The 13,187-nt window shown below is 49.8% G+C and overlaps 1 protein-coding gene across 15 annotated transcripts in view; it reads left to right on the forward strand.

The window, feature by feature from the left end:
- COL13A1 (collagen type XIII alpha 1 chain) overlaps positions 1-13,187 on the forward strand; it is a 101,503-nt gene that overhangs the window by 20,454 nt on the left and 67,862 nt on the right. For all 15 annotated transcript variants that reach the window (XM_038140824.1, XM_038140834.1, XM_038140826.1 and 12 more), the window contains one exon: positions 12,484-12,491. In XM_038140824.1, coding sequence (XP_037996752.1) covers positions 12,484-12,491 — 8 coding nt within the window. The remainder of the gene's footprint in view (positions 1-12,483; positions 12,492-13,187) is intronic.

Raw genomic sequence — 13,187 nt, forward strand, 5'->3', positions numbered from 1 at the left:
ACACCATTGCGTGCCTGTGCTCACAATGTATATGGTACATATGGGCATAAATCAGCGCCTTGACAAAGCAAGGCAAAACCATCCCAGCTGGCTGAGGAAACCCGAAGAGCGCACTGCGCTGCTACTGTATGCAAGGGCTTTGATTCAGCACGAGCGTGCTACCGGGGCGGAGGATTTTCCCCAGGCCTGGGCTGTGTGCACATGGCCGGGCTGGTTTGCGTCAGCCGCTGACGCACGTCCGGGCCCCGCGACGCGGGCCTCGCGTGTGCTGCCCATGCTGGCAGCTCTGCGGCGGCCCGAGGAATGAGGGTGAGCCGTACCGGCCGCCAGGCTCCACGGCCAGGCACGGCGCCCGATGGCGGCCGAGCCCCTTGCGCAAAGCGTGGGCGCCCGCCAGCCGCCGAGGAGCGCTGAAAATACCCGCGATGGGCCCAGGGAGACCTTGCAGGCGCCAAGCGGCTCCGTCCGAAGCTGCTTGCGAGGGGACTTCGCTTCGGTGCCGATGTTGGATGCTGCCATGGGCCCGAGGGCCATGGGGAGGTGAAAAGTGGGTTGCTGGCCTGGCCAGTGGCAGGATGGCTCGGTTTGGTGTCCCTGTGGTGGGGCAGAGAGGGGTTTCACAGTGGGATGCAGAGGCCCCTGAGGAGCCGTCCTCTCCAAGGTTTCTGCTTTCAGTGTGGTGATACCCGATTCCCTGTTGGCTTTTCCGGGCATCTGCCTACACCTTTGCCCTACGGGGACCAAGGACCAGGCTGATCCGCCGGTGCCCGAGGGTGTCCCAGGACGCAGATCAACAGGAAGAGGGGAGGGGCGGCTTTCCTTCCCCCGGATCGCCTTTCGGCCCTCGTGCCAGGCTGGGGCCGCAGGTACGCTGGTGGAACAGGGGCAGAGTCAGCCTTTAAAAGGGAGAGGTTGCATCATGCGGGGCTGGGCGGGCCCTGGGAGGCAGAAACCTCATCTGTTAAACATATACCGCCCCCCCTCCGCCGGGGAACATTCAATCCTCTCTTTGATGGACGTCCAAGAAAATACTTCTTCCACATCCTAAACTTGTTAGCACCAGTTAATCATCTTAACCTTCTTCCCCTCCGAACACACACTCCAATGAGTTTCCCATCGCTGGCAGCTGTTAAAGACACAGTGATGCTTTTTGCGCCAGCCTTCGCAGGCGAGCGCACGGCCATTAATTATTAAAGCTCCCGGATGCCCCCCACCTGGGACAGCAGCAACCCACACCTTGTGCTGCAGCCCCTTGGAAGTGACTGCCCCATGAGTCACTTTGAGGGGGGATGCACTTGATGCAGCTCTCTCCTTCCAGGAGCTGTACCAGGTCTGTGTCCCCCTGTGCACGGTCTCTTTGACATTATGAATACATTGTGAAGCAGAAGCCCTGGAAAATATTTGTTTGCATTCGAGTGATGCTCCAGCATCCCAGATGAACCCTGCGGAATGTCAGCAGCGTGACAATCAGAGGGGTTGGAGAGATGTGCTCACGTGTGGGGTCTGTGCCACACAGCTGGTGAGAGGAGTGGGCTGTGACATGACACCTGGTAACTGGGCATCTGCCCTTTATTGCATCTGGCTATTTCTTCCTTTTCCAATCTGGAAACCCCTTTGTTTCCCATTGTGTGTCTTTGGTTTTCCCGTCAAAACAAAGTTGTGTTTTAGATAGAAGGTGACAGCCTGATGCATCCATCTCCCCTGCAGTGCCCAGGGCTCTGGTGGGGCAGTGATGTGCCCTACCATGGCATCTACCTCTTGCACATAAGGGATTGGGTGGCAGCCCGCTTGCATGGGCTCCCTGGACCGATTCAACCCCTCACCCCCCAAACCAGCTCTGGGATGATTCCTGTTCTGCTTGCCCATCCTGTTCTAGCCTGGCTGCTGAGGCTCAGTGTCTGTTTCTTCCTCACGCAGTGTCTTGGGTGAGCAGCATCGCAGCCGGGCTGTGCAAGCAGGCGGTAATTAAATCAGCGTATTCCCCGGGGGGCAGCTGATTAACAGCACATGGGGGCTGAGGCACACACGGGCAGTATCAATCCATCGCTTGCCTCACTCCTCTCCCTTAGGATGTTGGGTTTTCTTCTTTCTGCTTTTCTTTTTTTCCTTTCTTTCAAAGAGAAAATGAAGATTATATCAGCTGAACTGGAATCTGAACTGACAGAGCTTTGTGCGAGGGACTTGTTTATTATGATTTGGTGTTGCTCCGGGCAGCATGTCCGCCTCGCTGGGGACCACCCAGCTGTCCCATCCACGCCAGGCTACCCTTGCTGGGCGGCTCAGCCAGCAGCAGGTAGAGGGCCTTTTGGGAGGGCTCTTCCAGAGGCTGAACCTAGTACTGGAATGTGGCACTGGGTGGATGCAGCCAGATCCTGGTGGCTGCTCTTTTCTTGTCCTTCTCCTCTGTCATCTGCTGCTGTTGTCCCAGGGAGGAGATGTTGCTGGAGGCAACAGCAGCTGCTGGGAGTTGTGTGTTGGCCTCGTCCCTAACGGAGCTGAAGAACACAATGGGCTGGGATTTTTTTTAATCCTTTTTTTTTGTTTAGGTTTTAAATATTAGCTCCTTATTAGAGCAATTTTGGCAGCAAAGAGGGAGTTGTTATGTCTCCCAAAATGGCAGCCCTTGCCTACAGATTAACTTCCCGTTAGACCCTATGATATACAAGTGCCACACACATGACAGGGAGGTTGAAACCCCAAAAGCACCCACAGAGCTTACGGGTCTGTAGCACTGCCCTGGCCACAGCGAGGGAGCCACGTGTCAGCCCTCTGCTCATCGGGGAGCAGTGTACCTGCCTCTGACCCCTCTGAAACCCAGGGAGAAGCTGTGTTATTGTGAGGCTCTTTGCCCTCCCCTGTGCAATGTGATTTAATCTGGGTTTAAAAACAGGAGGAGAGGAGAGGGGAAAATAAATGTACATTTTTTTTGAAAGGTGTAGCCTTGTGTTTATTGGTTTACCCCAAACTGATGAGTGTGGTGATCTCTTGCTTATGGATGACCTGAGTGCTTAGAGAAAATGCTTATTTTCTGGGGAAGCAGGTGGAGGTGGGGGTTATCAGGTGTGGTTGTGAATATTTCTGTCTCTGAATTCTGAAGCCATCCTGGATAGATCCCCATGCTCTGCTATTGCACTAAACTGTATCTTAATAGGCAGGGTCCTGGAGTTTCTTGGGACGGTGATGGGAAGTGGCTCTCGGGCCCTTTAGGAAGGGAAGCTACAAAAATGTGACTCTTGGCTCGAGGGCTGGCGTGGGGCATGCGCCGCGTGGTTTGGCATGCATTCAGCCATTCCCCCCTCCTCCACATGGGTTTTCCTACGTGCCTTTCCCATGCAGCAAGCTGTTGCAGATCTTGGTTCTCACTCCTCCTCTTTGCTCTCTTCTTTTCTAGAACAGTGAGGGTTTCCTGTTTTGATAGAATTTGCCTCTTTAGCAGTGGCTGAGGAGCCTCAGCCTTTTTTTTTACCAGGTGTACCACACGGCCCATTTACTTTGGAGAAGCTTCTCTCTGAATATAATGCCCTTTTGCCCTCGTGCCCTGAGGGCCTTTCCTTTTGTCTGGCAGGAAGAGCTTCAGAGTAACTGATGTCTAAACTTGCTTGGTTTTCCTCCAAGTAATTTTTTTCTCTGCTCTGGGGAGAAGGGAAGGTATTTCTTGTCCATTTTCTTTGTGTTCTCTTTTCTTTTTGAGATTATAATGGGATCTCTCACTACCTTAAAAAATAACTACCTGTATACCTAAATAAGAAAAAAATCTTGCCCTCTCAAGCAAGATGGAAGTCCTGACAGAATTTAGCAAACTTACGGAGTCAAATTTGCCATGTTGGGAAGATGAGAGCATACAGGTGCCTTCCAGACCACGCTCGGCGGGAGGCAGCAGTTGGTTGGGGTTCCTTCTTTGCCTTTCCGCTTGGATGGCTCTCTCCATAGTGTGTGCTGTGCATCTGCTGCTGGCACCGGAGGCAGCAGGGAAGGGATCTGCACGCACAGTTCATGCTAGGTAAGGGAAGGGAAGGCGTGAGTGCTTTATCCCTGTAAGCCAGTGCAGGTTGTCTCCATATGTGCATGCTGCCCCAGCCTGGCTCCCACTGGGCATGGGGTAGCCAAGCCAACCTCTCCAGCTTGAGATGTGCTAAAAAGCATCAGCTAGAGTTGGCTGAATGAAAGCTCTCCTCTTCTGCTCCATAAAACACGCTGAACAAACCCACTTAGGCTCATAAACCCCATCGCATTTTTCCTTTTGAAAGGGCTAGCGTCAGCCCCACTCTCCTCCACATGCTCTGTTTGGAAACAAGGCAATGCATCAGGAAGAGCCTGAAGGAAGAATTTATGGTGTCTCTAATTAGTCAGTTTGTTCCATCCTTGAAGGAGAGGATAACGAGCGACAGGGATGCATTGCTGGCCTCTGGAGGAAGAGCACTGTGGCTAGGCTCATGTCCAACTGCTGATAGGGTAATTAGTGGTAACTGGGAGCTATCAATCATCTGGGGTGGAAAAATGTCTGGGCTAAAGGAAAGACCCTCCCAAACATTTTCATAACTCAAAAGGGTGTGAGACAGGGTCTGGAAGGGAGTACTGGCAGTCCGTGAGGTATTTGAGGAAGGAGTCTATTAAAAGATAAATTGAACACAATGGTCTTTTGTTCGTCCCTGGGTAGGTGACAGAATTTGCTGTTATAAAAGTTGCAGAGTATTTTGGAAGGAGGAAGGAAGAAGAAAAGAGTTAGCAGATGGAAAAGAGAGAAGAATAACAAAAATTAAGGGGGGGGAAAAGTAACAGTGCACTAGTTATTAAAATCAGCTGCTAATTGCAAAAATTATATAGGATTAAAATGAATAATGCAATTTGCCAAATGAATAAAGTGTGCCATTTGCATTTGAAGTGCACAAGCAGAGGATTTATTCAAATAATTATTAGCTGTAGTAAGATCCAACTTTCTACTTTTCCCAGACAACCACATTATGAGAGAGATTGTAATTTTCAGCAGGAAGTAAAAATGCCATGGATTTTGGTTTTTGCTTTACCCAGCCATGATTTACTTTGGCCATTTTTTCCTTGTGGTTCCTTCCTAATTCTGCAACTCTCTGAGGAATAGGGCTTGTGCAGGGCCTGGCCAAGTGCTGAAGAAGTCAGCTCCTCGATGCAGAAACAAGAGACTCCTCTTGAACAACCAGCTGTAACTTTCAAACTGGTTTGGATCTCTCCTGAGCTTTCAGATGCCACCTTCTTATTCCTGGCATGGAAGAGGATGTGTTAAGGGATGTAAGGTGGGAGTTCCAGAGAGATTATCAAACATTTGCCAAAGGGTAGAGTTTGTTGGAGCGGTACCTTATTGAATTGGCACGTGCATCTTCAGACTAGGAGTTGAGAGGTGCTTCTGGTGCTCAGGTGTTTGAGGTGGATTTCAAAAACACAGAAGGAGCTGGGGAATTGGTGGGGTAGTGCCCCTGGAGAGCAGGAACTGGGGAAGAAGTTTAGAAAACTCAGCAGCCTGAGAGAGAAACTGTTGAAGGCACGAGTTGGAGTTGTCCCAGTGCAAAGGAGCCACAGGAAGAGAGAGCTAAAGAAAATTGTGAAGTCCTCAGCAAGGTGAAATTCAAGACAGGAGGAAAGCAAAGCTGAAATGTTTTAAAATGAATGGGTGTGCAAGATGAAAATCTGAGAGCCTACGGTGATGTGGGACTGTCAAGGACACCAAGAAAAGGCTGAAGTTGTTCCTTGTGGGTGAGCAGGAGACCCTCCTCCTCACTGGAACATGAATGCCAGTCACACCCGACCGTGAGGACATCAGCTTCTTGAAGAAAAGAGCCCTTGAGGGCTCATGGAGAACAAGTGACATGTCAGAACATAAGGGCAAGGCAGAGGTGGTGACAGGGAGGAACTCATTTTCCCTCAGTGAGTAAGACCCTGTGGATAAGGTAAATAGACACCGTGTCTTCTGCCTTCACCGACTTGTCTGCCATTGACTCATGCAGTGAGCTGGAGAGGCGGTTGCTGTTTGAGAATTACATTTCAAGAGGCAAAAAGGCCACTGAGGGGGAGCAATGAGTGCAACCAGAGGTCCAGAAAACATGGCCTCTGCGGAGAGACTGGAAGAATTAGGTTTTGTTTAGTCTAAAGACAAGAGAAGACTGAGGAACAGGACTGCAGACATCAAATACATGAGGTAACCGCAAAAAGGAGAGAAATAAAAAAATCTCTTCTTTGAATTTGCTGTGCATCAGAGGTCATTGACTGACTTAAACAACAACACTGGAAATTTTGGGTAGTCTCTAAGAAAGATAATAAATATGGCCTTATGAATCAGGGCTTGGGTATTGCCTGAACTGGATCACTAGGGAAACATGTGGTGTCGCTATCCCCAGAGGACAGCAACAGGTTAGAGAAATATTTGCCCAAATGGGCTAGGTACAGACTTTTTATTCCTTTGGTTGCTTTGAAGATGTTCCCTCCTCAGTTTCGTGTCACTCTCATTTCACAGGAATCCTTTAATCTCTGTTTGGTTTGCTCAGGGGAGGCAGAAGGGGAAGAGAAAGGGGCATAGTCAAGAGCAGCGGTTTTGGGCTGGTGGTTTGCTGGAGCCTGGGGGCTCTTTGGCAGAAGGTGGTGGAGTGGAATGAGCCTGCCACCATAAGGTTTCCATTTACCATCCAGGGGTCTGCACCACTACTGGAAAACCTTGGGGGGGCCTTCAAGCATGAAAACCCACTGGGTGAGCTGACCCTGGGAGTCCTTCCCAGCCCGGATTTCTCTGCTTTCTGTGGTGCTAAGTGCTTCAGCATGGCAGGGACAAATGTGATTGTTTGCTGCTTGGGAAGAGCTTACTGACCCGTGGATGCCTGCCCAAAAGGAGCATTGTGCTGCCCAGCGTTGGCCATCCCACCATCTCTCCCCTGGCAGTGCCAGAGGTGCTCTGTTTGTCCTGGGTGCAGCCAGCACTGTGTGGGCCATCTGCTCGTGACCCTTTCCTTCCCTTTGTTTTGCAAGGGGGTCTCCCAAATGTTTGTCGGAATATTTCTGCTTGTCTATTGTTGAGCACTTTAATTTGCCTAACGGGCTGGCTGTGGTTATGCCAAAGGCCCCACTTACCCTTATTAGATTCTTTTGGCTCTGGAGGCTGACTGGCTCCTGTTGTCCTTATTTTGAAACAAGCAGAGATGTTTGGAGATGCCCTTGGGATCTGTGATTAATCTCCACTATCAGACCCCCTCTTTTATTTCTGAGACTAATGCTTAATCACGTTAATTTTTCTGTGAGGCTTCACCTTGGTGTCTACCTTGATCATAGCAGCATCCTTTGGACTTTTTTTGGTGCTGTGCTTGCGGCCTTCTGCTTGGCTTGGGCTGGTGGTGGTGATGCTGGGATGCTCAGAGTGCCTGAGCAGTGACTTTTATCCTCAACAGCTGCTGATATTAGCTGCCGACTCTCAGTGATGTCATGGGTTTGATTTTGGGGGCGAGCTTGAATGACTGGCATAACCTGGTGCCTCAGCTTAGCGTCGGTCAGATTTTTTGGCAGTGAAATCCTGATGGTCCTTTCACTGTCCAACATTTCTGCAGTCCTTTGAAGAACCTCTTGCCGCTCTGCAAGGGCGTAGCCTAGAAGGGAATGTTTTAGGGATGGAGGAGCCTGGCCTTTTGCAAGGCCTTTCTGCTCTCTGGAGTGAGTTATCCACACAGATTGTCTGCCACTGCTGACAAAACCTAAAGCAAAATTGCTGGAGGTTGTGCTTTGGGTAGTCAGGGTTTAAATTTTTTCTTATTATTTTCAAGATTTTTTGATCTTTAATTCCACCTACAGCTAATAATAATGAATTATGGCAAGGCGCATGGCATTTTTTGCCTTTTCATTTGAAGTTTTCTGAGTTAGTGTTCCCTCTGCCTCCGCTTGTATCATTTGTCCCCTGATGGAGGGAGGGAAGTTGGCTCTAGAAGAATATGAGCACCCTGGATCTGTTGTGAGAAAACTGCAGCATGGTCTGTGTTTAAAATAGGCCAAACCCATTGTTTGTGCTCCATGCACCCAGCTGGGGTATGCCTGCTCCGAAATGGAGTCGGTCTGAGCTGAATGCCCATGGAGCCATGAATTAGGGGTTCCATGCCACCCTGGGTAGGGTCATGCTCAGGCTGCTGGCATTTCAATCAGCATTTCATAACTAATTGCCTGGCCACAGCTATCTTGTTATCAATTAACATAGCCCTGAATGTCAGGAAGTAACTGTATCTCTCTAACTCCCTAAGGCTGGCTTCTGGGTTTGTGAAATGGCTGGATTTCCTCACAGGGATGGATTACATGTTTACATCTTTGCTGCTGCCAGTGTGTAGTGAGGATCATCCAAGTAACCAACAATAATGTCTTCGTGTTCCCTCTTTCTCCTCCTTGTCTTATGTATGCCATACAGGAGGGAAAAAAACCCCTTGTGTGTGAGCACACATTGCAGGCACTGTACTGCCTGAATCCAAGGAATTAGAGGGAAAAAATAAGCAACAGCATTTGGGAACCTTTTGAGAATGGACACTTTTCCAGACTTCAGGAAATACCCGTAAGTGGATGGGATCATTTCAATGATCCTCTCGGTCCGGAGAGCGCTGCTGTCTCAAGCTGGAGAATATCTCTGTCATCAGCAGAAGGCCTCTCAGCAAACCTGCTCCTCTGTGTCCAGCTTTTAACATCTGATAGTCTGGAACATGAGACTTTCCAGATTAGGATAAATTTGACCGGCTTGCAAAACTAAGCCTCTCCTTTTCTGAGGCCAGCGAGGCTGCAGCATGGAGGGTGGCATTTTATCTCTGTTAGTGGCTGAGAGGAAAGGAGTCATTGCAGCTCTGTTGTGGTCAGTCCCTGGTTGCATGGGCCATGAGGGAGGTCCAGTGAGCAGAGGCTCTGTGGCCTGGCCTAGCAGTTCCCCGCAGGTGTGGTGTTTCTGTGCGCAGTAAGGTGGACCTGCCCTAGCTGGCTGCTCATTTGCTCACTTGGGCTACGGAAAGGCAGAGCTTCTTTAAGGAAGTTTTCTGTCTGCATAAAAACCAGAGCAGCTGAGAAGGGACAGTGCAGATGGTGCTAATTTCCAGAGGCCATATGTTTGGAGGGACCTTGGGTACCCCTACAAGAATTCTTTGTTTTCTCAATGTTCCGTTTCAAAGGTACTCTGGAGGTCTCCTCTTTGCAGGAGACCACTGCTTCCTCCCACTCGTCCACTCCTGACACGTTTTCCCCGTCCCCTCCTCCATCCCCTGCTGCTCCACAAGCCTCGCAGCTGGATAAACAGGGCTTGCAGTCACTTACAGCCCTCCAGTGCCTTCCAGCGAGGCGCCGGCACGGAGAGAAGCTTCCTGAGCAGCCCGCCGTGGGCGGACGGTCGTGCTGCAGCCCGCGTGCCAGCGCCGGCATCGCTGCGCTCCCAGCAAGATCAGGTTCAAAACACACAGGATCTGGAGGTGCTAATTACAAGTGTGGGTTCTCTGTCCATGCAAGGCTGAGGAATTTGGTGATCTGGAAGCTCTGGGTCTGTCTGCTGGCTGGCTTTGCTGTGGAATAGGCTTGGAAACATTCACAGTGGCTTTTATCGCTTCTCTGTTGACTCGTCCTTTCTCTGTTGACTGTTTATATGGAAAGGGGCACCACCTCTGTCTCACCCCAAAAGAGCCTGCTGCAAGGAGGGGAGGAACCCTCAGTTGGTGTGATTTGTACTTGTGCTGTCCTGGTTGTTTCTGGAGCTCTTTGGAGCTCGCCACCAAGAGCTGGCCCATGTTGGGGTAAGCAGGCCTGGTTCCACATGGTTGCCCCAAACTGGCTGGGCCTGCAGGAGACATGTGACACGGGGACTACATGCAGTGGTGGTGTTGTGACTTTGTTGCAGTTCAGGTGGCTTTTGTGAAAGGTCCCATGCAGCCTGGTCAGCTTGTGGGTTTGTTCCCTTGGCTTGCTGGGTTGTCAGCATCCCTGCCTGGGCCGGAGCAGCTCTGCCAGAGCAGCTCTGTCAGAGCTTTGGCCGGGGCCGAGCTCACTGCGCTGCTGGTGGTTGGAGCTGTTGAGAGTAGAGGCTCAAGTATCTCCGTCCTCTTTTATCCACTCTTTCCTGTAATGTGCATTAATTTACTACTTGTATTAAAGACAGAGCCACTTGAGAACCTCTGCTCCACCTCGTCATTTATCACTGTGACAGAATATGACCAAAGCATTTTGCTGAAGCTTTATTCTGCTTCGTAAAATCCCCTGTGCTTTGCAACGGCTAATCCAGCAGCACCTCCTCCCTTCCTGCTGTCTTTGGGACATCTCTCCTCCTCCTCCTCCTTCTCCTCCTCCAGCCCATGCAAGATGATGTTGCTTTTGGAAATGACTCTGTCTGAGGGCTTCGCTTTCTCCTGGGTCACACGCATGATCCCGGCAATTGAAGCCCAGTCCCTGGATGGTGTCTCCCGACCGACTTATTGCAGCCAAGACTGTGTCCCTGCAGCTCACTGATGAGTGTTTACACAAGACTGTGCAGTCCCCTTCACATAACCATTAATTTTATAGGGGGCACATAGCAGAGATGGGCCTCCACTATTCCTCCTGCCTTTGATCTGTGTGGGGTGTGTGGCCCGGAGCTGCCGGCATTGCTGATTTACTCCGCTCTGTGGACGGAGCTTCTGGAGCAAACGAGCTTATGTTTGCTCTCAGTGGTATGGCAATACCATTACAGGCTATGCTGCTGGCTGGTTGTGTTTGGGCTGGAAGGGCAGGGATGGCTCAGAGTTTGCATATCCTTAAGTTTTTCTTTTAATATCAGCTCAGCAGCTCGGTTCATGCAGTCCATGAGTGCCTCAAGTCCACACAGACAGGTAGGTGGGTTATTAAGGGTCTGAAGCGTTGCTAATGGAAATAAAGTCCGTGTATTGGCAAGCTGTAAGCATTGACCTTGTGTCAGGGCACTCAGTCTGAAACAAAATCTCTCCAAAACAGTTCTCTCACAGAACTTTATTGTGATCCAAGCCAGACTCAGAAAACTCTCTCTTTTTTTTTTTTCCTTTCTTTTCTCCCAGTCTGGCATAAATTAGGATTCCAGAATTAGTGTGACCTTGCCCTCCTAAATGAGCTGTCTGATCAGGAGCCCTTTTGTTGTTTAGACTTGGTGTACCAAGTAGGACAGTGACCTCAGCATCAAGCAGCGGCGGTGGGCGATTGCCAGGCCAACCAAATCTGGATTGCCCCTGAGCTCCTGTCCTAAATTTGATTGGAGTTGTTTGAGTTGTTGAGTGTTGACTTTAGCTCTGTTGGCCATCATGAAGGTGGTTGTTATTTTTTGTATTTCAACCAAAAGCTACTTTCTAGAGGTAACCGCTTCTGATCAACCACAGCGAAAGCTGTGTCTAACAGTGGCATTTGACAGGGCAGTTTCAGGTCTCCAAACCTGGTGTGAGAGAGTCATGCTAAGTGAGGGATTTCCAATGCGGAAAGCGTTTGTTCATCCCAAGTCTCCAGTTTCTTTTGTGGCCTTTCAGCCAGGGGCATTTTCAGGATGACGACGTGTTCCGCAGGTGCTCACCGTGACATCCGCCTCCCGTGCAAGGAGGAGGTTGCTGCCTGTTATCTGTCAGCTCGCCTGTTTTACTGCTTAGCCTTGCTTCTTGGCACTCTGTGTGAAGGGAAAAAAAAAGAGAAAACAGAATGTCTATAAAGTATGGAAAATGTAGAAACCCCTGACAGTTGTATGGTGTGTCTTGCTTCTCCCACAGAGAGGAAACCACAAAATAGTGAGTCCAGGGGTTTCTTTCCACACACACAATATCTGTCAGGATTTTGAGGAATTTTCTGGGAACTGATGAAAGAAATGTGCTGTTTAAGCCCTGATATATATTGTACAACCATTCTGTATGAGGGAGATGCAGTGCTCCACACTGGCAGGTTCCAAAAAAGATTTCCAAAATAAAAGAAACCCAAAGAATTTGAGGGAATTTCTTCTGAGAGGGCAGGTTGGCTTTGATGGGATCAGAGGCAGAAGAAAAGGGGAAAATTTGTGTGTATTAAAGAGAAAAGGTAGTTTCCTCATTAACCATTCCACACCTTCACAAGATTACCGATTCTGGTGGGAAATGGGTAGGAATTTTAGCAGCAAAGGGGCTCTTCCCTCCTCAATTTCAATTTTATCAGCCCCCAGGGGTGGGCAGGATGTGAGGAGGAGGCATATAAATAACAAGTTCCCCACTCTCATGTGTGCTGGAGGACCAAAACTGAGTTTGACAGTGTCAAGAGCCTGACTTGCATGGCCTTCCCAACACAGGGCTGTCAGAGGCTGCCCTGCACTCATGGTGGTTATTAGCAGCTGCTAATTGTGGGGGTACCTTAATTAACAAGCAGGGAGCTGGTGAAAGTGCATCAGCAAATGGGAGCAGCCTGAGGATAAAGCCCAAAAGATGGTGCAATGTTTTTTTTCTAGCTCTTCTTGTTAGGATTTATTGCATTAAAAACTTAATTATTGTTTATTTTTCTTCTCTCTTCCAGGTCCACCTGTAAGTACCAAACCTCTACGGTTTTAGAAGCTGTTGACATGGAGTCTGTGGGGCGTGAGCTTGCAGCCTCCTGTCTGTGGTGTCTGGTGTGGTGGCCACCTTTGCAGTCCTGGCAGCCTGGGCTATCCCAAACAGCAAGTACTGCGGGAGCTCAGGACTGGATTGGGGTGGGATTGCTCCTGGCTGCAGCTCGGCAGGGACAGGGCCATGGCAGGTTCACGTGGAGCAGGGATCTGTGTGTTAGCAGCTGGCCCCGCAGCCTCTGGGGGAACCGGCTGTGAGCGCTTCACATGCATGGGATGCCACGTGCTGAACGAGATGTGTTTGCAGAAAAGGGAAAGACAGATCACAAACACATGGCAGGAGCTGAGCTGCGGGGACTTGTTCCCTGCTACTCACTCGGGCTGGCTGAACTGCTGGGCCTTCAAGTATAGCTGTGCAACTATCAATTTCAGAGGAAAAATTGTGTTGACAGCTTCCTTTTCAAATGTTAGCTAATGTAAAACCTCAGCTCAGACAATTTAGGCTTCAGGAAAATAGCTAGGTTATTGCAGAAATTTTCTTGCAGCTATTACCAGACCCACAGTGAACCAGAAGCAGCAACGCAAGGACTGAAGCCATGTATGGATAGCTCTCAGGATTATAAAGAAACGCTGCATTGTCTCTAGCAGGGTGCTTGCAGAGGAAATGGTTTAT

Source organism: Motacilla alba, chromosome 6, assembly GCF_015832195.1.
Source record: "Motacilla alba alba isolate MOTALB_02 chromosome 6, Motacilla_alba_V1.0_pri, whole genome shotgun sequence".
Lineage (NCBI taxonomy): Eukaryota > Metazoa > Chordata > Aves > Passeriformes > Motacillidae > Motacilla > Motacilla alba.